The sequence below is a fragment of the Ranitomeya imitator genome, chromosome 5, assembly GCF_032444005.1.
Source record: "Ranitomeya imitator isolate aRanImi1 chromosome 5, aRanImi1.pri, whole genome shotgun sequence".
Taxonomy (NCBI): Eukaryota; Metazoa; Chordata; class Amphibia; order Anura; family Dendrobatidae; genus Ranitomeya; species Ranitomeya imitator.
In genome coordinates, this window is record NC_091286.1 from 83,390,543 (window position 1) to 83,417,883 (window position 27,341).

The 27,341-nt window shown below is 44.4% G+C and overlaps 1 protein-coding gene across 2 annotated transcripts in view; it reads right to left on the reverse strand.

Moving 5' to 3' along the window:
* LOC138681406 (protocadherin Fat 4-like) overlaps positions 1–27,341 on the reverse strand; it is a 286,716-nt gene that overhangs the window by 213,185 nt on the left and 46,190 nt on the right. For both annotated transcript variants that reach the window (XM_069768890.1, XM_069768889.1), the window contains exon 17: positions 2,681–2,821. In XM_069768890.1, coding sequence (XP_069624991.1) covers positions 2,681–2,821 — 141 coding nt within the window. The remainder of the gene's footprint in view (positions 1–2,680; positions 2,822–27,341) is intronic.

The following is a 27,341-nucleotide window of genomic DNA, read 5'->3' on the forward strand; positions in this document are numbered from 1 at the left end:
CTCTATCTGAAACTAAACCTGTCAAAAACTGAACTCCTCGTGTTCTCTCCCTCTACTAACCTACCTTTGCCTGACATTGCCATCTCCGTGTGCGGTTCCACCATTACTCCAAAGCAACATGCCCGCTGCCTTGGGGTCATCCTTGATTCTGACCTTTCATTCACCCCCTACATCCGATCACTGGCTCGCTCTTCTTACCTGCATCTCAAAAACATTTCTAGAATTCGCCCTTTTCTTAATTTTGACTCTGCAAAAACTCTGACTGTTTCACTTATTCATTCTCGTCTGGACTATTGTAACTCTCTACTAATCGGTCTCCCTCTTGCAAAACTCTCCCCGCTCCAATCTGTCCTGAATGCTGCAGCCAGGATCATATTCCTCACCAACTGTTACACCGATGCCTCTACCCTGTGCCAGTCATTACACTGGCTACCCATCCACTCCAGAATCCAGTACAAAACTACTACCCTCATCCACAAAGCACTCCATGGCTCAGCACCACCCTACATCTCCTCCCTGGTATCAGTCTACCACCCTACCCGTGCCCTCCGCTCCGCTAATGACCTCAGGTTAGCATCCTCAATAATCAGAACCTCCCACTCCCGTCTCCAAGACTTTACACGTGCTGCGCCGATTCTTTGGAATGCACTACCTAGGTTAATACGATTAATCCCCAATCCCCACAGTTTTAAGCGTGCCCTAAAAACTCATTTGTTCAGACTGGCCTACTGCCTCAATGCATTAACCTAACGATCCCTGTGTGGTCTATTTATAATAAAAAAAAAAATAAAAAAAAAAAGGTTCCTCGCATCATGTTCTCATACACTTTATGCAGTATTAGCCCTCTGTGTCTGTACTGCTACATACTTAGGCAGGTAACTGGTTCATGCAGCTTTACATGAACACCTGAGCCTTACACTATAGCTGGTCCGAATAACTAAAGCAATTGTTACCATCCACCTCTCGTGTCTCCCCTTTTCCCCATAGTTTGTAAGCTTGCGAGCAGGGCCCTCACTCCTCCTGGTATCTGTTTTGAACTGTATTTCTGTTATGCTGTAATGTCTATTGTCTGTACAAGTCCCCTCTATAATTTGTAAAGCACTGCGGAATATGTTGGCGCTATATAAATAAAATTATTATTATTATTATTATTACTATATGGAGGTCTATGGGGAGTGCATTATTCTATATTGAGGCCTATGGGAACTGCATTATACTATATGGAGGCCTATGGGAATGCATCATAATGTATGGAGGCCTATGAGGTGTGTATTATTCTGTATGGAGGCCTATGGGGAATGTATTATACTGTATGGAGGCCTATGGGGAGTGTACTACACTATATAAAGGCCTATGAGGAGTGCATTATACTATATGGAGGCCTATGGGAGTGCATTATACTATAAGGAGGCCTATAAGGAGTACATTATATGCATGACTGTGGGGTACATTATACTATATGGAGGCTATTTAGGGCGCCATCATACAGTGTGGAGATTACAGTGAGGGGGGCCATCATACAGTGTGTGAGCTAATTTGGGTTCTTTGTACAGTGTAGGGCCTATAATACAGTATTGGATTCATCAAACTGTTTGGGGGCTACTAAGGGGTCAGTATACTGTGTGGGGGCATTATAGTGTGTATAAGAGAGCATTATACTGTGTACAGGGGAGCTGTACAAGGAGCAGACTCAGATCATTATTAAAAATTAAGGCGGCACTTTTTATTATAGGGCATTATTACTTTTAGGGGGCAAAATGTGGGCACTTGCATAGGGCACTAATATATTTTAGAGATTTGCTTTACCATCTTGAGGGCACACGGTGCTACACAGTAGGTGCAATAATAATGACACATGGCAGCAGCGGCTCAGTATTGAGGTATTAGCAGGATAAGGAGGTCAACCACTATGAGGTCACCATATGGCAGTAATATCAGTTCTATTGTTCTATGTATAGAGATTTTTATTGGTAATAGCACTGTCATCTGATGAGGTTCTTCTACATCCACCATTACAGTGCAGCGCCATAGTTGTAATCAGGGTTACCTGGTTAGGGGACCACTCAGAAGTGCAGAACCAAAACCCTAGCTATGACTCTGGATTAATGGTATTCTCAATGCACAGGAATATAGGCAGATACTTAGCCATTATGAAATACCAGCTGGGAAGCATATCTGTTTGGCTCCAAACTGTATTCTGCTGTAGGACTCCACCCACCCAAACATAAATACGTTATTTAGAACTATCTTCAGCATAAAGAACGAGGAGTCCTGGAAGTGATGATATGGCATCTATAGTGCCCTGATCTTAACATTATCGAGTTGGCCTACATGAACTGACAGAAGGATTTGGGCAAACCTACATCCACAGAAGATCTTTGGTTATTTTTCCAAGATGTTTAGGACAACTTGCCAGAGATACTTCAAAAACCGTGTGCAAGTGTACCTTGAAGAATTTACACTTTAATGCTGTTTTGAAGGCAAAGGGTGGTCACACCAAACATTCTTTTGATTTAGATTTTACTTGTGTTCCTTCATTTTCCATTTTGTTAATTGATAAAAAAAATTATTAACACTTCTGTTATTTAAAGCATTTTTACTTTGCATTTTTTCCACATCTGCCTAAAACTTTTGCACAGTTCTGTAATCATATTAATAATGTATGCATTAGAGGTATTACCACATGAGGAGGTTCGTTCTCTTTTACTGTAACTTTGTATAGATTCATTTTGGGGAAGGTAGGACTGTTATCATCAACATCCTGAACGGTAACATGGATCAGAACTGTAGAAGACAATGGGGGAGTGCCAGCATCTCGAGCCTGCAAAAAAAAAGAACCTGTTACATAATATCCTTTGTGGTTCCCAAAGATATTTGCCATTTTTTTGCATGAATAAACTACCCATGCTTTTTTGTATTATAATTCTCTTCCTTCCACTCTATAAATTTCTAAATTGTACATTACACTAATATACGGTAAGAGGACTATCTGTACTAGGTGGCGGGGTCAATGTTTTATTTAATTTACTCAAAATGTAAAGATTTAAAAATATATGATAGTGTTATTATCTATATTTGGAGAAAATGATAAACCCCATGTATTTTGTTGTACAGCACAGACCAAAAGTTTGGACACACCTTCTCATTTAAAGATTTTTCTGTATTTTCATGACTATGAAAATTGGAAATTCACACTGAAGGCATCAAAACTATGAATTAACACATGTGGAATTATATTCAGTGAAACAACTGAAAATATGTCTTATATTCTAGGTTCTTCAAAGTAGCCACCTTTTGCTTTGATGACTGCTTTGCACACTCTTGGCATTCTCTTGATGAGCAGCAAGAGGTAGTCACCGAAAATGGTTTTCACTTCACAGGTGTGCCCTGTCAGGGATTTCTTGCCTTATAAATGGGGTTGGGACCATCAGTTGTGTTGAGCAGAAGTCTGGTGGATTGTTATGATCTGGTGATTAAGGAGCGACATGCGTCTAGCTCTGAGCAGGTGGCAACTATACTGACCGCAGTCCCTAAGCTCAACACAACACTAGAAGTAGCCGTGGAATGCTCCTAACTCGGCCTAGGCATCTCGTCAAAGCGTAAGAGCTAACTACCCCTAAAGATAGAAGCAGGAAAACTATCTTGCCTCAGAGAAAATCCCCAAAGGATAGATTAGCCTCCCCCACAAATAATGACTGTGAGAGGAGAAGGAAATTACATACGTAGTATGAAACAAGATTTAGCACAGGAGGCCACTTCTAGCTAAATAGAAATAGTACAGAACAGAACGCTGTGCGGTCAGTAAAAAAACTAGAAAAGGTCCACCGCAGAGAAATGCAAAAATCTCCACACCTGACTAAAGGTGTGGAGGGCAAACTCTGCTGCCCAGAGCTTCCAGCTTAACTGAATAGATCCATACTGAAAAGCTGGACAAATGAGCAAAAACAAAGAAAGTGCTGAACAACAAAGTCCACAACAAGAGAACCGCAAAAGGACAAGCAAGGACTTAGCTTTGATGAACTGGTCAGAGTGTCAGGAAAGTCCTAAGAGCAATGACTCCAGGCAGGAACAATTGACAACTGGCATTGAATGAGGGATAAGGCCAGACTAATATAGCCGAGCCAGAAAGGCGATCAGTGAAAACAGCTGCTGAAGCTAAATCCAAGAAGCAGCCATACTACTCAAAACCACAGGACGGAGCCAAAGAGCAGAACTCACAAAAATGCTACTTACAACCACCGGAGGGAGCCCAAGAGCGGAATTCACAACAGTACCCCCCCTTAAGGAGGGGTCACCGAACCCTCACCAGAGCCCCCAGGCCGATCAGGATGAGCCAAATGAAAAGCACGAACCAAATCGGCGGCATGAACATCGGAGGCAACAACCCAAGAATTATCCTCCTGGCCATAACCCTTCCACTTGACAAGATACTGAAGCTTCCGCCTCGAAAAACGAGAATCCAAAATTTTCTCAACCACATATTCCAACTCCTCCTCAACCAACACTGGGGCAGGAGGATCAACAGATGGAACAACGGGCACCACATATCTCCGCAACAAAGATCTATGGAAAACATATTGGATGGCAAAAGAGGCTGGAAGGGCCAAACGAAAAGACACAGGATTGATAATCTCAGAAATCTCATAAGGACCAATAAACCGATGCTTGAACTTAGGGGAAAAAACCTTCATAGGAACATGACGAGAGGACCACCAAACCAAATCCCCCACACGAAGCCGAGGACCAACACACCGACGGCGGTTAGCAAAACGCTGAGCCTTTTCATGGGACAACATCAAATTGTCTACCACATGAGCCCAAATCCGCTGTAACCTGTCCATCACAGAATCAACACCAGGACTATCAGAAGGCTCAACCTGCCCTGAAGAAAAACGAGGAAGGAAACCAAAATTACAAAAGAAAGGCGAAGCCAAAGTAGCCGAACTGGCCCGATTATTAAGGGCAAACTCGGCCAACGGCAAGAAAGTCACCCAATCATCCTGATCAGCCGACACAAAGCATCTCAAATAGGTTTCCAAGGTCTGATTAGTTCGCTCAGTTTGGCCATTGGTCTGAGGATGGAACGCCGAAGAAAAAGACAAATCAATACCCATCCTAGCACAAAAGGCCCGCCAAAACCTGGAAACAAACTGGGAACCTCTGTCAGACACAATATTCTCCGGAATGCCATGCAAACGAACCACATGCTGAAAAAACAATGGAACCAAATCAGAGGAGGAAGGCAATTTAGGCAAAGCTACCAAATTGACCATTTTAGAGAACCGGTCACAAACCACCCAGATAACAGACATCCTCTGGGACACAGGAAGATCCGAAATAAAATCCATGGAAATATGCGTCCAAGGCCTCTCCGGGACGGGCAAAGGCAAAAGCAACCCACTAGCGCAGGAACAGCAAGGCTTGGCTCGGGCGCAAGTCCCACAGGACTGCACAAAAGCACGGACATCACGTGACAAGGAAGGCCACCAAAAGGACCTAGCAACCAAATCTCTGGTACCAAAAATCCCAGGATGACCAGCCAACACTGAACAATGGACCTCAGAAATCACCTTACTCGTCCATCTATCAGGAACAAACAGCTTCCCCACATGACAGCGGTCAGGCCTATCAGCCTGAAATTCCTGAAGCACCCGCCGCAAATCAGGGGAGATGGCAGAAAGAATCACCCCTTCCTTAAGAATGCCAACCGGCTCAAGGACTCCAGGAGAATCCGGCATAAAACTCCTAGAGAGGGCATCTGCCTTAACATTCTTAGATCCTGGAAGATATGAGACCACAAAATCAAAACGGGAGAAAAACAGGGACCACCGAGCCTGTCTAGGGTTCAGCCGCTTGGCCGACTCAAGGTAAATCAAATTCTTATGATCGGTCAAGACCACAATGCGGTGCTTGGCTCCCTCAAGCCAATGTCGCCACTCCTCAAATGCCCACTTCATAGCCAACAACTCCCGATTGCCGACATCATAATTGCGTTCCGCAGGCGAAAACTTTCGGGAAAAGAAGGCACATGGCTTCATCAAGGAACCATCAGAATTCCTCTGTGACAAAACGGCCCCTGCCCCAATCTCAGAAGCGTCAACCTCAACCTGAAAAGGAAGAGAAACATCCGGTTGACGCAACACAGGGGCAGAAGTAAATCGGCGTTTAAGCTCCTGAAAGGCCTCAACAGCCTCAGAGGACCAATTAGTCACATCAGCGCCTTTCTTCGTCAAATCGGTCAGGGGTTTAACCACACTAGAGAAGTTGGCAATGAAATGGCGATAAAAATTAGCAAAGCCCAAAAATTTCTGAAGGCTCTTCACAGATGTGGGTTGAATCCAGTCATAAATGGCTTGGACCTTAACAGGATCCATTTCTATAGACGAAGGAGAAAAAACAAACCCCAAAAAAGAGACCTTCTGAACTCCAAATAGGCACTTAGACCCCTTCACAAATAGAGCATTATCACGAAGGATCTGGAATACCATCCTGACCTGCTTCACATGAGACTCCCAATCATCGGAAAAAATCAAAATATCATCCAAATACACAATCAGGAATTTGTCAAGATAATTGCGGAAAATATCATGCATGAAAGACTGGAACACAGATGGAGCATTAGAGAGTCCAAATGGCATCACAAGGTATTCAAAATGACCTTCGGGCGTATTAAATGCAGTCTTCCATTCGTCACCCTGTTTAATACGAACAAGATTATATGCCCCTCGAAGGTCAATCTTGGTAAACCAACTAGCCCCCTTAATCCTAGCAAACAAATCAGAGAGCAAAGGTAAAGGATATTGGAATTTGACCGTGATCTTATTAAGAAGGCGATAATCAATACAGGGTCTTAAGGAGCCATCCTTCTTGGCAACAAAAAAGAATCCCGCTCCCAATGGTGACGAAGACGGCCGAATATGCCCCTTCTCTAAAGACTCCTTAACATAGCTCCGCATGGCGGCATGCTCTGGCACAGACAGGTTGAAAAGTCGGCCCTTAGGGAACTTACAGCCAGGAATCAAGTCAATAGCACAATCACAGTCCCTGTGTGGTGGAAGGTAACCGGACTTGGGCTCATCGAATACATCCTGGAAATCTAACAAAAATTCAGGAACATCAGAAGAGGGGGAAGAGGAATTTGACATCAAAGGAACGTCACTATGTACCCCTTGACAACCCCAACTAGTCACAGACATTGATTTCCAATCCAGCACTGGATTGTGTACTTGTAACCATGGAAAACCCAGTACAACAACATCATGTAAATTATGCAACACCAGAAAACGGCAATCTTCCTGATGTGCAGGAGCCGTGTACATAGTCATCTGCGTCCAGTACTGAGGTTTATTCTTGGCCAATGGTGTAGCATCAATACCCCTCAAGGGTATGGGACTCTGCAAAGGCTGCAAAGAAAAACCACAGCGCCTAGCGAATTCTAAGTCCATTAAGTTCAGAGCAGCGCCTGAATCCACAAATGCCATGACAGAAAAAGATGACAATGAGCAAATCAGGGTCACAGACAGGAGAAACTTAAGGTACCGTCACACTAAGCGACGCTGCAGCAATACCGACAACGATCCGGATCGCTGCAGCGTCGCTGTTTGGTCGCTGGAGAGCTGTCACACACACAGCTCTCCAGCGACCAACGATGCCGGTAACCAGGGTAAACATCGGGTTACTAAGCGCAGTGCCGCGCTTAGTAACCCGATGTTTACCCTGGTTACCATCCTAAAGGTAAAAAAAACAAACGCTTCATACTTACCTTCCGCTGTCTGTCCTCCGACGCTGTGCTTCTCTGTACTGGCTGTGAGCACAGCGGCCGGAAAGCAGAGCGGTGACGTCACCGCTCTGCTTTCCGGCCACTGTGCTCACAGTGAGTGCAGGAAAGCACAGCGCCGGAGGACAGACAGCGGAAGGTAAGTATGAAGCGTTTGTTTTTTTACTTTTAGGATGGTAACCAGGGTAAACATCGGGTTACTAAGCGCGGCCCTGCGCTTAGTAACCCGATGTTTACCCTGGTTACCAGCGAAGACATCGCTGAATCGGCGTCATACACACCGATTCAGCTATGTCAGCAGGAAGTCCAGCGACGAAATAAAGTGCTGGACTTTCTGCAGCGACCAACGACATCACAGCAGGATTCTGATCGCTGCTGTGTGTCAAACTGAACGATATCGCTAGCGAGGACGCTGCAACGTCACGGATCGCTAGCGATATCGTTTAGTGTGACGGTACCTTTAGGCTGCACAGTACTAATGGTAACAGATCTAGCGACCCTCTTAATACGCTTAGGGCAATCAGAAATAGTATGAACAGAATCACCACAGTAAAAACACAGCCCATTCTGACGTCTGTATCCCCTCTGTTCCGCTCTAGTCAAAATCCTATCACATTGCATGGGCTCAGGACTTTGCTTAGAGGACACTGCCATATGGTGCACCACTTTGCGTTCACGCAGGCGCCGATCAATCTGAATGGCCAGAGACATAGATTTGCTCAAACCAACAGGCGTGGGAAACCCCACCATAACATCTTTAACACTAGAACTACTGATGGAGTCATTTTGACTCCTTTCGTTTTTTATTTCTCTTCTGTGACTACATTTTTCAGAATTCCGGCTTGAAACTCGGTGACTTTTCCTCAAATATGATGTGAAAAAAGATTTTGTGAGAATAAATAATTTTGGTAAAAAATTTGCGCGTTTTTTTCAAAATTTACCAAGAACTACTGAAGGGAGTCATTTTGACTCCCTACTATATTTTGAGGTCCTTTTGTCACTAAATGTTGCTATAAAGTTTTGTGCATAATTTTTTCACTCTGTCTTATTTACCCTGATGTTCATATAGATGTAGTTCAATTTACATGTCAACTTTTCACATTTTCCTTGTGTTTTACCTGCTTGTATTACTGTGTAATGCTGAACAAAATAGCTTGTGTACTCTAGGCTCTTATCTTATGCTAATGAAGGGTGGTGTTTTTCTAAGGTCCTAGCAGGAGACAGTATTCTGGATAGTAACTTTACTTTCAGTTCAGCTGAAGAGACAAAGAGAACAGACGCAGACATACGAGCTCTGAAGACTCATACAGGTATGAATTGTTATGAAATAGTTTAGCTGTCTGTCAACTGATTCAGCCCACCTACTTTTGAAGGTGGCAGAACAGTTATTATTTCTTTTAGTTTTCATTTCATTTCTATTTTTCAGCAGGGAACTATATAGAATTATGGAATTTGTGAGGAATATGGAGAGAAGACGTTTGATAAAGCCTCAGGATATTCTGGCTACTTTGCAATCCATACCGGAGGATGAATCGGAATCCGAATTGCAGGAACATGTATTTGATTCTGACAGTGATGAAGATTTCATTCCTCAGAACATATCAAGTGAATCTGAAGACTCAGAAGGATCAAATCCAGAAGGTAAGTAGTTATGTGTATTTATTTGTTCTTCCACACACTGAGTTAGGGCCTGTGCACACTAGCAGAATTCTGGCTGAATAGCCATCTGGATATTCTTGCCGCAATACAGGCCGTACCTGCCCGCTCATGCCTGAAGCTCCGCTCCGAACCCCGGGCTGGAGCCGCTGTCAGGGACAGAGCAGCGCTTGCTTACGCGCGAGCACGGCTCCGTCCCAGACAGCGGCTCCAGCCCGGGGTTCGGAGCGGAGCTTCAGGTATGAAACTCCGCTCTGTACCTGAGCGGGCAGGTACGGGCCGGATTGTGGTGAGAATATCCGGTTGGATATTCCGCCGCTAATCCAGCCAGTGTGCACGGACCCTTACAAAACAAAAATTCTAAATATTCATCAACTTTTTTCCAGATATTCCAAGCACATCAACTAGGGATCGGGCTCATGCAGTTATGTTGCCTCGTGACCATCCTCCTGGTCGTGGACAGAAAAAATCAGCAAAACGTCCCAGAAATGAAAGAACAACAGATAACGATGGCGGCGAAGGTAATGCAACAACGAACACCAGAGAAGGCGAATCTGAAGGAATACTAGTTTCAGCGGATGGTATTCAATGGAAACCTGTTGAAATTGGACAACACTTGCCTGGTAGGCGTGACAGCCAAAATATTCTTCGAGAAGCACCTGGCCCTACAGGATACGCCAGAAGAAATATCATTATCGATAGTCCTTTGAGCGCATGGCGTTTATTTTTTGATTCATATATATTGACACATATAAAGAACTGTACGCTTGCAGAAGCATGCAGGAACAATAATTTACAGTTTACTCTATCTGATGAGGAGCTAGATGCATTCATTGCGATATTCTATGCTCGTGGAATATCTGGCACGAACCGTCACTCGATTAGCAGTATTTGGTGTAATGACTGGGGAATACCGTTTTGCAAAGCGACAATGTCTAGGGACCGCTTTGTTGAAATTATGAGGTTTCTCAGATTTGATGAGAAATCTACTCGATCGGAGAGACTGCAAACGGACAAGTTTGCTCTATTTTCTACTGTGTGGGACAGGTTTATTGAAAATTGTATTGCGTGTTACAAACCTGGCCAATACATAACGGTGGATGAGCAACTTTTCCCAAGCAAAACTAGGTGTCCATTCACGCAGTACATGCCTTCCAAACCAGATAAATATGGCCACAAATATTGGCTAGCTGTTGATAAGGAGAGCAAATATCTGGCAAATGGCTTCCCTTATCTAGGCAAAGATGACACACGCCGTGCTGAGGACCGTTTAGCTGACCATGTGGTAATGAAGTTATTGGACCCGTTTTTGAAAAAAGGTCGCAATGTTACAACCGATAATTATTTTACTTCATTAAAATTAGCTAAACAGCTAAAAAGCAAAGGAACAACCATCGTGGGAGCGTCTGATTCCGCTAAAAAAAACTCCAGAAACGGTAAAGTTTTACAATGAAACAAAATATGGAGTAGATGTAGTGGATCAGATGGCACGAAAATATACCACACGAACATCCACAAGGAGATGGCCTGTTCATGCATTTGAAAATGCCTTAGACTTTGCGGGTATAAATGCATGTATAATATTCAAGGAGATTACCCACCAAAAAATGTCACGCAAGGCATTTTTGCAAACGCTTGTGGAGAGTTGAGTGGTCCTTATGTCACAGATAGGGAAAAGGGTTCCACGTCCCAAGTTTCTACATGTTCAGAAGTGATGGTTCAAACAAAATTTTGCCAGATCAAAGAAAAGTGCAAGAAAAATAGATCTGTCGGCAATTGTAAGACTTGTGGTAAGTCTTTGTGTGGGCAATGTACTGCCATAAATCAAAGGAAATGCCTAAAATGCGAAACACCAAATGTTTAGAAGGTGAATTCTGCGCCATATTTTAATTTTTATGCTCCTCCACCTACATTTTCTCTGCTTTTTGTTCTTCAGTTGTTGTTTATATGTGTGCACTTGAATAAAAAAAAATGTTTGAAAAACGTCTATTATAATTATTGTTATTTTCTGTAGAAAAATAAGAAAAGCAGAAAAAAAACAATCAAAAGCATTACTGTTGGATCTCACAATAATAATACATTACAAAAAATATAATTATTAATAAATAACCACAAATGAAACTCTAAAAATAAACGAAAACAAGCAAGGAGTCAAAATGACTCCTTTCAGTAGTTCTAGGCGGGGTCACGAGTCCAGTAGTCCTAGTGTTTAGGGCTTCAGAAAGACCCTTTCTGAAAATTGCTGCCAGAGCGTCCTCATTCCATTTAGTGAGCACAGACCATTTTCTAAATTTCTGGCAGTATAATTCTGGCGCTTCCTGACCCTGACACAGGGCCAACAGTGTTTTCTCAGCATGCTCTACAGAGTTAGGTTCGTTACCAGCCTCAGAAATTGCAGGTTAACATCAGCTCAGATTAGAGACCAGGTCAATGCCATACAGAGTTCTAGCAGCAGACACATCTCTACAACAACTGTTAAGAAGAGACTTTGTGCAGCAGGCCTTCATGGTAAAGTAGCTGCTAGGAAACCACTGCTAAGGACAGGCAACAAGCAGAAGAGACTTGTTTGGGCTAAAGAACATAAGGAATGGACAATAGACCAGTGGAAATCTGTGCTTTGGTCTGATGAGCCCAAATTTGAGATCTTTGGTTCCAACCCCGTGTCTTTGTGCGACGCAGAAAAGGTGAACGGATGGACTCTACATGCCTGGTTCCCACCGTGAAGCATGGAGGAGGAGGTGTGATGGTGTGGGGGTGCTCTGCTGATGACACTCTTGGGGATTTATTCAAAATTGAAGGCATACTGAACCAGCATGGCTACCACACCATCTTGCAGTGGCATGCTATTCCATCCGGTTTGCGTTTAGTTGGATCATCATTTATTTTTCAACAGGACAATGACTCCAAACACTCCTCCAGGGCTATTTGACCAAGAAGGAGAGTGATGGGGTGGTACGCCAGATGACCTGTCCTCCACAGTCACCAGACCTGAACCCAATCGAGATGGTTTGGGGTGAGCTGGACCGCAGAGTGAAAGCATCTCTGGGAACTCCTTCAAGATTGTTGGAAGACCATTTCTGGTGACTACCTCTTGAAGCTCATCAAGAGAATGCCAAGAGTGTGCAAAGCAGTCATCAAAGTAAAAGGTGGCTACTTTGAATAACCTACAATATAAGACATATTTTCAGTTGTTTCACACTTTTTTGTTAAATATATACTTCCACATATGTTAATTCATAGTTTTGATGCCTTCAGTGTGGATTTTCAATTTTCATAGTCATGAAAATACAGAAAAATCTTTAAATGAGAAGGTGTGTCCAAACTTTTGGTCTGTACTGTATATAGAATAAAATATTTGCAGCAAGGTGGCTTAGTGATTAGACAGACTGAAACAGGTTTCACTCAAGAATATCCTTGTATTTGGCACCATCCATCTTTCCCTCAACTAGGACCATTTTTCTTGTCTCTGCTGCCGAAAAACATCCCCACAGCATGATGCTGCCACCGCCATGTTTCACTGTGAGTATGGTGTTCTTGGGGTGATGAGCTGTGTTGGTTTGACGTCAAACATAGTGTTTACCTTGGTGGCCATAAAGCTAATTTCTGGTCTCATCAGACCACAGCACCTTCCTCTATACATTTAGGGAGTCTTTCACATGTGTTTTGGCAAACCTAAAAAGAGCCTTACAATTTTTGTGTGTAAGTAAAGGATTTTTTTTCTGCCCACTTTTCCATAAAGACCACCTCTACAGAGTGTACGGCTTATTGAGGTCCTATGGGCAGGTACTGCAGTCTCTGCTTGGGAATTCTAGCGCTCTTTCATGATAATGGATTTGATGATGCTCTGTGGATCACCAGAGATTGGGATTTTTTTTATACCCTGACTTGTACTTCTCAACAACTTTGACCCTGACTTGTTTGTAGATTTCCTTGCTCTTCTTGGTGTTGTTTGGTTAGTGGTGCCTCTTGCTTAATTGTGTTGCAGCCTCTGTGGCTTTTCAGAAAAGGTAAAGTGTATATACTGACAGCCATGTGACACTTAGATTGAACACATGTGGACTTCCGTTCACTAAGGATGTGACTTATGCAGGTTATTGCTTGCACTTGAAATTTTTAGGGTCTTCATAGCAAAAGGGGTGACTACATATGCACATGGCAATTTTTAGTTATTTGATCTCATGAAATTAATTTATGGCTCAGTGGTTAGCACTGCAGCCTTGCAGTGCTGGGGTCCTTTGTTCAAATCCCACCAAAGACAACATCTACAAGGAGTTTGTATGTTCTCCCCATATTTGCGTGGGTTTCCTCCAGGTTCTCCGGTTTCCTCCGACACTCCAAGGACATAGTAATAGGGAATCTAGATTGTGAGCCCCATTAAGGACAGTGATGATAATGTATGTAAAGCGCTGCGGAATAAGATAGCGCTATATAAGCAAAGCATAAATAAATAAAAATAAAAATATGTTTATATTTTTCTCACTTCACCAACTTAGACTATTTAGTGCTGATGCCACACACACACAAATATTTAAAAATAGGTTGTGTAACAAAATAAGTAAAAAGCCAAGGGTGTGAATACTTTCACAAGTCACTGTAAATATGGCCGACTAATATTCCTGATGTTGGAATCAAAACACATTGCACTTTAAACACAATAAAGGGAAGTTTTATAACAATTCAAGTATTTATGGTTCAGTCTGCCGCATGAATATCCCGCACTGGATCCCACTTCCGATAACCTTCTTATACCTGTGGAATATTACATCTATAGTTTCTTGGATTTGTTCTGTTGGTGCAACAAGTGGATGAGTAAGACTGACTCTGTGATATATCTGCAATGGTGTTGTAATCCAAGTACAACGCCACCATGTGAGAAGACCACCTTTCACTTTCATCAATTGTCTATTAACAATCATACATTTGTTTTGTTAATAAATTATACATTAGTCATAGTCAATAAATGCATCAACGGCATATTGCTATAATATGCTATTATTGTTCGATATGTCGGGGCAAGAAGACTACTATGGCCCCTCTCCCCTCCAATTACCGTACTTGATTACTAGAATGAAGTGGCAGCAGGGCAAGCAATGCACCAAGCTATTTAGACTTCTATTAGGCTAGGGTCACATTGCGTTAGTGCAATCCGTTTAGCGCTAGCGGATTGCGCTAACGCAATGTTTTTTATTGGGCTGCGGTCGGGGTCGCGGTAACGTCCCCACTCTCGCAGATCCCCGATCTGCGAGAGCGGGGAACGGACCGCGGGCGCGCCTCGGACGCTGCAAGCAGCGTCCGCGGCGCGCCAGGAATCACCGGCGCGTCGCTAGCGCGTGCCGAACATGGCACGCGCTAGTGAAGCGCGTTCCCATTGCCTTCAATGGGCGCGTTAACGGCCGCGTTGCACGGCGTTAATTTCACCGTGCAACGCTGTCCGTTTAACGCGGTCCCATAACGCAATGGGAACCCAGCCTTAGCTATGCACTGCATGGAGAAAGTCCAGTGACCCAAAAGAAGTGTATCAATGATTTCCTAGTGCTGATGCTACCATATTATTTCAATATGTCCAAGACAAAAAATGGTCTGGAAAAGATTATTGGCACCTTTCCAAAAATGTCAGTAAACAACTTTGTTTCAAGCACATGATATGAAAATCACACCTGAAACCAGATAAAACGAGAAGTTGACTCAATCTTTGCATTGTGTCGGTGTGTGCCATACTAAGCATGGAGAACATAAAGAGGAGAAGAAAACTCTCTGAGAACCAAAATTGTTGAACAATATCAAAAATCTTAAGGTTACAAGTTGTGTTCATAAATGCCCAATCTATCAAAATATAAAGTAAATTAATCAGATTGGTAAACGGCGTAACAAGAAAAAAAAATCAAAACTCCAGAATTGTGTTTTTTTGGCCCATGCAACTTTGCAATAAAATGCAATAAAATCGTATCTACTCCAAAATGGTATCAATACAATGGTCAGCTCGGGGCAGAAAAAATAAGCCAGCGCCCAGCCCCAGATCAGTAAAAATGGAAACGCTACGGGTCTCGGAAAATGGCGACATAATCACTTTTTTTTTCTTACAAATTTGGGGTTTTTCTTTCACCACTTAAATAAAATAGAACGTGTACATGTTTGGTACATGCATACTGCTACTGACTGAATCCCCCCCCAAAAAAAAACACTTGTGGAATTGCACTTTTTTTGCACTTTCACAGTACTTGGAATTTTGTTCCCCGTTTTCCAGTACGCTATATGGTAAAATCAATGGTTTCATTCAAAAGTACAACTTGTCCCGCCAAAAAACAAGCCCTCATACGACTTTATTGACGGACAAATAAAAAAGTTATGGCTCTGGGAAGAAGGGGAACAAAAACAAAAGCGGAAAAATCTCAAGGTCGTAAAGGTGTTAAGATTTAATCAGTGTAACAGATAATTAAAGGAGCTCTGTCATTAGATTTCACAATTCAAACTGCATACATTATTAGATAAATATCTTCTATCTAATGAGGTTGGTGTTCTTATTTTGAAAATGCATGTCAGAATGACTACATAATACTCCATTAAAGTTTTTTTTTGCTAATATTAATTTGAGTATTTTGGGAGGCCTAGGTCTAGCGGGACTGATCAAATGCTCTGTCATGGGATCCTTCACTGGTATCACATGATCTGAGTGAGCAGTTCCAAGAACCTTTATTACATGCAAGCCATAAAACAATCCAACACACAGAGGATAAAATAGTCCAGGAACATGGATACAGTACAGTAATGGGATAAATGCCATGGGAGATGAGTCACAATCCTTCGCTTACTGATCGATAAGACAGTGAGGCTCCAGATACTTCTCCATATAAGCTCCTCCAGCGGTATTTCCAAGGCAAACCAGGTTTCTCAAAGTCCCTCTTCGGTGCTCGCCATAGCATCAGCATCCCACAAAGGATCTATCTTACTTGTCTCACTCCTCAGAAGGATAGAAAATTCCTCTTTATAGCCACATTTGTGTTTCAGGTCATCATACACAAATCAGGGGGTGGTGACAGGGGTTCATCTCTCATTGTTTGAGTAATTACGGTAGTTAACCTGCATAGTTTCTTCATCCTCTGCTCCTCTGATGTGGCAGGTATTTTACCCAGTCCTTTTCAAAGTCAGCAAAAGCCTGAAGCATATCTTATAGGGTTCATTTAAAGTGTTCACATAGTCTGTTGGTCTGTGGGTTGTATGAGTTGATGCGAATGGCTCAAACACCACAGGTATGCCAGAAGGTGTGGACCAGGTGTGACATGAACCGAGTCCCTTAATCCGATAATATTTCACTGGGGAATCCTAACTGGGTAAAGATGGTAACAAGAGCCTTGGTTACCTTTACTGCTGTAATACTAGACAGGGCCACATCTTCTGGATACCGAATGGCATAGTCCACCACTTTCGTGTTGTATTTTTTCCCCAACTGGCTGGGGTGGGCCAGAGGTCCTATGATGTCCATAGCTACACATTGAAATGGTTCTTCAATTATGGGCAAGGGTGGCTGGAGTACCTTATGTTGAGCTCCTAAGATGCCGCATTCGCTGGCACACATCGCAGGTGAGGCAATGGGCTACTGACTGCGAGATGCCAGGCCAGTAAAAACTTTGGGTAAGTCTCTTTTCAGTCTTTTTCCTTCCTAGATGCCCAGACAAGGGGATGTGATGGGCCATTTGGAGTAGCTGTGCTCTATACTTCTGAGGGACAATGAGTTGCTTGATCGCGGCTTTAGGGATGCCCTTGTCACTGATCTTTGCTACACGACAATACAATCCCTTTTCTCGGGTGGAGCTATCCCCATTATCTCCCACATGCCCTGCTTCTTCCCTTAGCCTAAGGGCTGCCAAGGTAGTGTCACCCTCTGTTTCTCTTCTAAACTCCTCTCTATCTCAAGACTCTCCTAATGTAGTAGAAGGGGACGGATTGCTTACCAACTCTAATAAGAGTCGTGGTGGTTGCTCCCGGTGAAATCCGGATAGCGTGATGCTTGAAGGGTCTGTAGTCGGGTGACGGATCCCACAAAATGGCAATGTAACTATTTCTCAGCCAGGATGGAGTGCGTGGGGCTTCCTCTAAGTTCTTGAGGGACAGGTGGATTGCAGGTGCCCAGGTTGTCAGCACCTATAACATCTCCTCTCTGTGATTCCCCCTGGTCGTGGTCGGAACTGTTGGGGTCCGGGATTGTGAGGCGTGGCTGTCTTCATCCTGGAGATGAGTGGAGGGGCAGATATAAATGGAGGGGGTCAAGGGACAGGAGCAGCCTGTGATTTATTGTCCAGAAGGCTCCTCTATTGCGGTCGGATAGTAAAGGCCTCATCGGCCAGGGCTACAGCTCTATCCAAGGTGCGCGGCATGTGCTCCCGGAAACATTCCTGTATTTCTGTGAGGCACTTGGACACCTGTATAACATCTTCCACAGTGAAGGCATTTTCCTCTTCCAGCCATCTCCGACATGCCTGGGACATCTTATGATCATACTTCCTAAAGGATCCCCCCGTGGTGCACGGTAATCCAGGATAGCCTGTTTTACAATGTTATAATCCCAGTTCTGTTGTGAGTCAATGGTTCATTAAGTCTCCACCACGCTTTCGTTCAGGATTCCCACTAACAAACGCATCCAGCTAGAGTGGTGCTCAAAGTCCTTGTAGAACCCCCTTCACATCTTCAGAAGCCTCATCAAATGCCTTGATGCCCGTCCGGGTGATCTGTACAGGCTGTACAGGCTCGCGGATCGTTGGGTTTACACTCCAAATCACATTACTCCCTCTTTCAGGCTCCATTGCTTCTTGTCTCCCCTGTGCTCGACAAGCAGTCTCCTCTTTATACTCCTGAAAGACGCCTGGGCCCAGAACCACCATTTCTTCTTCATACCACACCAACCACTGGCTTTTTGTGATGGGGATCTCAGTTTCCAGTGCTTGTCCATTAGATGATGTCCAGGCTAGCCCCCACCAGTACATCAATTAAGGCCTTTTGTCAGTCCCTGGCAGCTCAGGCCAAGATCTCTGGCTTTCTCCTGTAGACTAGATACGGTCCAGTTTCTATATTCACTCTGTGGGTTGTTCTCCATTGGGTTATGCTCTGTTAATCTCACTGCTGGCATCAGCTGTCATGGGGACCTTCACCAGTATCATACAATCAACAGAGCGAGAGATGACTGAACAGTACCAAGAACCTTTATTACATGCAAACTGAAAGGTCCATAAAACAATCCAACACACAGAGGATAAAATAGTCCAGGAACACGTATATAGTCCAGTAACGGGATAAATGCCATAGGAAATGACAGTCACAATCAGGCTCGGACTGGCCCATAGGGTAACAGGGGAATCCCCCGGTAGGCCCTTGTGCAGATCTGGGCCCCCAACTCCACTGTATTGGCAGTACTTGGCATAATTCACTTGACTCACTCTGTACAGGAAAAAACAGTATCTCATCATTCATTATTAACCAAACTACCCAGTTTATTATTATAGAGATATAAGTAAATTTGTGAACGAGGGTAGTGTAATTATTTGTATGCAGGTGAAAAGTGGGCCCCCAAAGTCAATGTTACAGGTGGGCCCTTAGCACCCCAGTCCGACACTGGTCACAATCCTTTGCTTAGAGATCGATATGGCAGTGCGGCTCCAGATACTTCTCCATATAAGCTCCTCAAGCAGTATTTCCAGGGCAATCCGGGTTTCTCAAAGTCTCTCTGGGGTGCTGGCTATAGCATCAGCATCCCACAAAGGATCTATCTTACTTGTCTCACTCATTGGAAGGATAAAAAAATCCCCACATTTGTGTTCAGGTCATCGTCCATGGGTCAGGGGGGAGGTGGTAGGGGCTCATTTCTCATTGTTTGAGTATTTAATCAACCTGCATAGTTTGTCCTCCTCTGCTCTGCAGGTAAGCAAGCCACAGGGTCCCATACAATGGTCAATCAACATATTATCAATCATCGATTGTTCAATGATCCTGCATCCCTGTCTTGCAAAGATAGCAGACAATACCCTGTAGGAGCTGACATAAGAAGCAAACAGCAGCCATTATTAAATATTAAGAGTCAACTTTTAATACTCATATGACAACAGTCTATGGTTCTTGACCTACTGAAAATAGACATCTGGATGATTAGGATGAAAATGCTGTGTTATCACATTGGAGGGGATACACAGAATGATACAGAGCAACAAGACAACACTCCTAAAATCAGTAAAAATATGAACATAGACAGAAAGATACCCCACAAACCATATCACACCATCACATGCTCATTTTAATATCATAACTATACAGCAATTATAATGTGAATCTACAAAGTTCATCAGGTCTAATAGATCTTTGAATTATGTATAGTATATTGTTTGTATTGTGAAACCTGGTAACAAATTCTCTTTAAAAGGAATCTGTTACCACGTTTTTGCTACTGAATTTGAGTGCACCATGGAGTAAGGAAATTGAGCCTGATTCTAGGGATGTGTCACATACTCAGCAACTTGCTGCAGTTTCAATATAATCAGTATTTTATCAGCAGGAGATAAGCACTAGTGGACTAGGTCTCATGTGCAGAACAGTCAGGCTAATCTGTGTAACCCCGCCCACCCCCACTGATTGGAAGCTTGATGATTATGTACAGTGTTCACAGGAAACAGCCAATGAGGTGTGTGGGCGGGGTTATACACAGCTCAGTATTTTGGCAAGTGTTACATCTACAGGAGAGAAAACTGGGATCCTATCAAAACTGCACCAAGCGGGGGCGTGGCCTAGCTTCTGCCGAGAGAAGACGCAGGGGCTGTGAGCTCTGCCACAGTATATCGATTAACGCGGCAGAAACTCATCTTTTTGAGCCAAAATCGAATACCTCGGGCAACATCTGTCAGCTAACTTTCCTAGCATCAAGAAGAGACTTCAACCAGCTCTCTGACTAAAATATAGCTGGGCCACCACACAAGCCCTTCTTTGCCCATGAAGTGTGCGGCCGCCATTTTGGAGCTCCACTGATAGACCATCTAATACAGCTCCCCATCTCCGGGAGGGAACCCTCCTTACAGAAGGCAGACACAAGGGAAGGGGGAGGCGAATCCCCTCAACGCTCGGTTGTGGAGGCTGGGGTGAGAGCCTGATCCCCCTGATCCCCCTCACCGCCTGGTGATACCTGGCTGGCTGGACGCTGGGCCACGGCGCCTGGGCAAGAGAGGGCGCCTACACCTCCGAGGTCACCGCCGGAGGCGACAAGGAGTCGAGGAGGACGCTGCGACCGCAGGAGGAATCCGCGGCGAGAGCCCTCACCGCCGCGCTGGTCCTGCGATCGCCTGGAATGGAGTCCCCTCCTTCTGCGCTGCGGCCGACACGGAGAGACGGCGGGCGCCCGCTCCGGAGCCTTGTGGAGGGGGGCGCTGCATCCAGGCATGCAGAGCAGCTGACGCCAGGAGACCGCAGAGGGAGGCAGGGGACCCGGAGGTGAGCCGCTCTACTGCAGAGCCTGACGCGGCTTGCCGGCGCTCGGCCACTGCACCAAGACACAGACCTGCAGCGACCGCTCCGGACCTCTAAAGCAGGAACACCGCTTCTGACCCCGCAGCGAAGTGTAATCCCAGCCGGGGACGCTGCTCCTTACCGCCGGCGCTAAAGACTAGACTCAGATAGTCCCGGCGCTCTTCCTACACAGGAAGGCGCAAGGTAAGCCCGGCAACGGGAACCCCTCTCAGGCACCAACGCTGCCCACACAGTCGCTGTATTAGCGCTATTCCCTGTTGAAAGGGGGGGGCTGGATCGGGTTGTGACCACATAGGTGGGATAAGAGACCCCTGAAGCACCCACTATTGTGTTCACTGCCCTGACTGTTTTCCCGCCACTGGGAGGTGGTCGCCATCTTGGGGACAGTTCCCCTCATGAGGAAGCACCCACGTGACTTAGCACATCTGAAGCCTCCGGTGCATCTATATGTTGGTGTGTTCTTCCCCTTCTTTTTGCTGAAGAAGTGGTACAGTTTGCCTGTCATCGTGCCACATCAGACTATCATTGTGTCTTTATCATATTAAAACTGGAAAATAATTTACCAGCATATCACCTAATAGAACCAGGTCATACAAACTTAGATCTCTGGCGACATCTAGTGCTGGGTCCGATATTAACAGCAAAAAGTCCTTCCCCTCCTTGCCAGAGGCACTATACATGCTCATCTCAACACTTAAAATATAAACCCACGCACCTCGCAGGGGGCTTGCTGATGGGGGGCCGCGGCTAATGTGGTGATTGCTGCACCCCCATGTTCCCCTAAATATTTATTTGGGCTATCAATAGTAGCAGCAGACATTTATGGGCAAAAATAAAAGGAACTCTGGAAACCCCACAAGCTTACATAAGGAACCTCTCTCGGAGGATATGAAACGGTTTCTAAATCAGCCGCTCCAAACAAAGAACACGAGATCAACAATGTCGCAAGCCTCGCATAAAAACAACTCTTCTCCAAAAGAGTCACAGGCTCCACATGTTTCTCCCATAAAATCAGCAGATAGCAGTAAAGGAGACAAAGACTCGCCTGAATACATGAATATAGCTGAGCTAAGCAAATATATTAAAGCTCTCCCAACAAAAACAGATCTAGAAGGCTTTGCATGTAGGCTTGAGAACTCGTACAAAAAAGAGATACATAATCTACAGATGGAGTTTACATCACGCATAGAGGACGTAGAAAAGACGCAGGAAGATATCTCACAGGAACTCCAAGCGCACAGAGAAATCTTAATGGATCATACTATAAAACTATAGGAAATGTCTTATGGTCTCGAGGACCTGGAAAACCGCAATAGGCGTAATAATATTCGCATACGAGGCCTACCAGAATCCGTCAGCCCTCAGGACTTAGATCGCACAGTTCAGAGAATATTTCTGGACATTCTGGGAGATTGCGAGGATAGTACCATCGAATTTGACAGGATCCATAGATCTCTTGGTCCCAAACCCACCTCTGATTTACGCCCTAGAGATGTCATTTGTAGGGTGCACTACTTCAGAACCAAGGAGGCCATCATGACGGCCTCTAGGAAAAAGGGATCTCTCCAGTTTGAAGGCAAACCAATTCTACTCTTGTCAGACTTATCCAGGCGTACCTTATTTTTGCGCAAAGCCTTGAAACCCCTGTTAGCGGTCCTTAAGGAGCGAGACATCCCCTATAGATGGGGGTTCCCATTTCAACTAACGGCATTCAAAGGTGGCAAAAGCGCATACTTCCGCCGAATTGGGGACCTGGCCAACTTCCTAGGAACATTTGAACTGCCGTTAATAGATCTTCCAGAATGGCCTTCAACCCCAACACTTCCGGATGCTCCTCCAAGGTGGCTCAAGGTTCCTCAATCCAAGAAAAGGCTCTCCAATGAGGTCCCTTCTGATCCTCCATGAAGTCCTTTTTTCCTTTTTGTTTTCTCCATTTTTCTTTTTCTTGTTTTAACTAGTTCCTGTTTATCATTGCAATACGTCTAGAAGCCCTGCTGCGGCTAAATAAGTCCTATGTTGGTGTATTGTTACGGGCCGGTTCTCCTGGTTGGACGGACGGACTTACTGTCAGCCTGCCATGGGGATTTGGTTTAAGTTCTGAATTTCTGAGCACATGGTGTCGCGAATGTTATTACTGTTATAGTTCCCTGTCAACATGCGAGACATCTCGACTCTATTAGGGTTACTGTTAATACCATTACTACTCTGGTTTGTTTGGATACTATGTGCTGGTAGACCCTTGTTCATAGGACACATCAGGTTCGCGGGGAGGTGGGGGGGGGTCGGTGCTCTCCTCGGCTTCCTTTTTCCACTTGAGGTGCACGGGTTGGGGGTGAGAGGGGAATTTTCTTTTCCCCTTCTAATTGCCCCAGCCATACTGGTGCAAATCCACACTTGGTGCGTCAATCTTAACGCACCTTTTTCTATGTTCTTCATGTATTTTTACCTTTTCTCTACCCTGTCTTTCTTCCCTCTTCCCTATTGTTTTCCCCCTACCACACTTGGCTGTCCTATGTCCCGGCGGGCGGGATGCGCGATACCGCAAGAGGCTATCAAAACTTTAGATTATGGATAAAATAAAATTCTGCTCCTTTAACGTAAAGGGGCTAAATATTCCAGAGAAAAGGAGGCGGGTCTTGTTTGATAGTCCTAAACATCGAGTCTCAGTGCTTCTGCTCCAGGAAACTCACTTCAAAACTGGAGTGGTACCACACTGTGTCACCAAAAATTACCCCAAATGGTATCACAGTCCTAACCCGTATTCCAAATCAAAAGGTGTCTCAATAGCTTTCCACAAATCCTTCATGCCTGAAATCCTAGACTCTTTAATCGACAAAAATGGCAGATATATCTTCCTACGCATCTCATGGGCCACATATCAACTTGTAATAGCTAATGTTTATTTTCCAAACCAAGGGCAACAGACTTTTGGAGCTGACTGCAAAAGGCGTCTTGAGGAGTTTGCTGGCTCCTCTCCTGTGATACTTGGAGGCGACTTTAACATCCCAATGAACCCTGCAGTGGATGTCTCTTCGGGTAAGTCCTCCTATTCCTCATCTTCTATTAACAAATTCAGAACCCAATTACGCAGCTTGAGACTGGTAGATGTCTGGAGGGTCCTGAACCCTACAGTCAGGGACTATAGCTTTTTCTCGAAAATCCACAACACATATAGTAGAATAGACTACTTTTTTGTCTCACATAAATTACTTGACTTACAGATAGAGGCATTCAAAAAAGATTACCGCACACTCAAGACTGGTAAGATGCAAAAGGTGTATGCCAATTTTATTGAAGAAAACAAAACAAAAAAGAAGTGGTTGCCACATTCATATTCATTTGAAATAGACAAAAAACCCGACGTTTCGACCCTCCCGGGTCTTACTCATGGGGTTACTGCAAAGCAAAGAAACTGTATAAGACAATGTTTTACATAGGGCAACATTATAGAAAGAAAAAAAAAGGGGGGGGGGAGAAAATTACAAGAGGAGAACAAAACAAGAAAACAAAACAGTACATGCAATAATAAAACACCAATAAGAGAACGAGAAGAACTATTATTTACAAAGCAACCTAGAAGGCGAGGTAGTATGGTCAGGAACAACAAAAGGTTCTAGTAACAGGGTACAATAATAAACAAGGTATAATAATAGAGAAGCATGGTAATGAACTGTACAGTGTATTACCTCAAGTCCTTTGACATAGATGCATAATAGTGGCAGTGGTAGGGGGTGTACGACCGATCCCTTGTTAAGGCACAACCTGTCATAGTGGCAAGATGACATAATAATTAAATAGGAATGAAGAGTAGGGAATGTCGATAGAGCCTAACGGAGGAGGGTGGGATCCAGACACGTGTATCCAGTGTGGCATATATTAGAGAGTAGTGTCAGGTTATAGAGATAGGAGAGGAATAATAATGCTATGGGGGCCCAAAAGGGCAGATAGGAGATAATGGAGTTAGTCCAGCCATAGAACTGATGGGTGTAGGGTACTGGGATAAAGTACCATAAAGGGGAACCACAAGAGCATTTGAAACTAGCAACACACGGGACAGAGTAAACTTATGCTGTACCTTATAATAAAGCCAGTCCGGGCAGAAGTGTCCCGGGAGCACAGAATCTGGGTGGTGAGGGCCGTTAGACACCTAGTGGGTCTGTAAAAATAGGTACAGGTACGAGGGGTCAGAGGATGATATCAGGAAAAAAGTGGCCGTAAATGGCCAGAGAAGAGGCGGCATATGTATACCTGAAAAGGGTCCCTGGGAGGATTAGCGGCGCATCCCGCGCCTTGCTGCGATGTCCTGGGGGGAGACCCGGAAAGTGAGAGTGGCTGGGGCTGCCGCCCTCAAATAGCGCCGCACAGGAAGTACCGGACTGGAAGTGACATCAGAGCCACGCCTCTGCACTGAGCTCTGTGTGAGAGTATGGGCAAGAAGTTGCCCTTGAGTGGGAGTGGCTAAGCCTCACGGTCAGTTTACCAGCACCTCCTTGTCCCTGACCTGAGTGCACACCATTTTCCTTGTTTACAGATAGAGGCAGACGTGGGGTCGATACTGTGGTCGGACCATGCACCTATTTACTTATCACTTTCATTTCATACCGCCTTGAGATCGGGATTTTCCTGGCGTTTGAATGAAAATCTACTCCTGGATCCAATGTGTAAGTCCGAGATTGAACAGACAATCGCGGGTTTCGTGGCCGACCATGAGGGGGACACCACGTCTCCCACTGTGAGATGGGAGGCTTTGAAATGCGTAGTAAGAGGTGTTCTCATTTCCCATGGTGCCCGGCTGAAAAAAGAGAGAGCGGCGGAAATAATTAATCTAACAGATCAAATCCATCAATTAGAAAATCAACATAAACGAGATCTTGAAGCCAGTACATTTGCCCGGCTTACTTCAGTCAGGCAGAAATTATTGACTATCATAGATCAAAAATCCAAGTGCCTTAGAGAGAGACTTAAAAGCCGCTTTTACCAACTCGGCAATAAAAGTGGTAAACTTTTAGCCAAAGCTCTCAACAAACGCAACCCTAATACCTACATCCCCTTTATCAAAAACAAAGAAGGGAAAAAAGTGTTCAACACTAGAGACATCCTTTCCAACTTTAGTAGATATTACGAATCTCTGTACAATATAGCAGGACACTATAAAGATGCACCTCCACAATCTCTCCATAACAAAATTAAATCATACCTACAGGAACACAAATTGCCCATATTGCCTGAGGAGGACTTAACTGATCTCGAAAAGGAATTTTCTACGGAAGAGGTTTCCGAAACCATTAGCGCCCTAAAACAAGGGAAAAGTCCGGGCCCTGATGGGTTCTCAGCAGGCTTCTACAAATCATTTAATGTGTCGCTCTGCCCATTGTTCTTGGAGGCCTGTAATTTTGTCTCTCTTGGGGGTTCCTTCCCTACTCAGTCACTCGCCGCCCACATCACGGTGCTTCCCAAACCTGGTAAAGACCTTTCTACGTGTAACAATTATCGGCCGATTTCCTCGATAAACGTAGATATCAAAATTTACGCTAAAATGTTAGCAAATAGATTATGCCCCCTTTTGCCTAAACTAATAAATCAGGACCAGGTGGGATTTGTCCCAGGACGAGAGGCAAGGGACAACACAATCAGAACTATCTCTCTGCTTGACAGGGCGGGTAGGGAGGGGGACCCCCTATGTATCATGTCAATTGACGCTGAAAAAGCTTTTGACCGGGTTCATTGGAAATTTATTTTTCAAACCCTAGAGGAAATTGGCTTAAAGGAAAATATGATGCGCAGGATTTCTGCTCTATATACCTCTCCTAGTGCCCAGGTCAAGGTCAACGGCGCACTTTCAAATGTGTTCCCGGTCAGAAATGGTACAAGGGAGGGGTGCCCACTCTCTCCCCTCTTATATATACTAACAATGGAACATCTGGCAGTGGCATTAAGAAACAACCCCTCAATTAAAGGGATAAAATTGCGTTCCGAAGAACACAAGATAGCACTCTTTGCAGACGATATTCTGCTTTACATCACGTCTCCATCTACAAGCTTACCAAACATTACCTCGGAACTACACAAATTCGGCCTCCTAAGTAACTTTAAAATGAACGCCCACAAATCCGAAATCTTAAACATTTCATTACAACTCCCCTTGGTCGAACAACTAAAGACGACCTTCCCATTTAGATGGCGTTTTGACTTCCTCACCTACTTAGGCGTTAAAATTACCAGCCAGACATCCAAATTGTTCGAGACCAATTTTACAACAGCCCTACAAAAGGTCAACTTAGATTTGGAAAAATGGCACAGGCTTCAGTTATCTTGGTTAGGTAGGATAAACGCAATTAAAATGGACCTCCTACCACGCCTCTTATACTTCTTCCAAACAATACCTCTATACCTGCCAGCATCCTTTTTC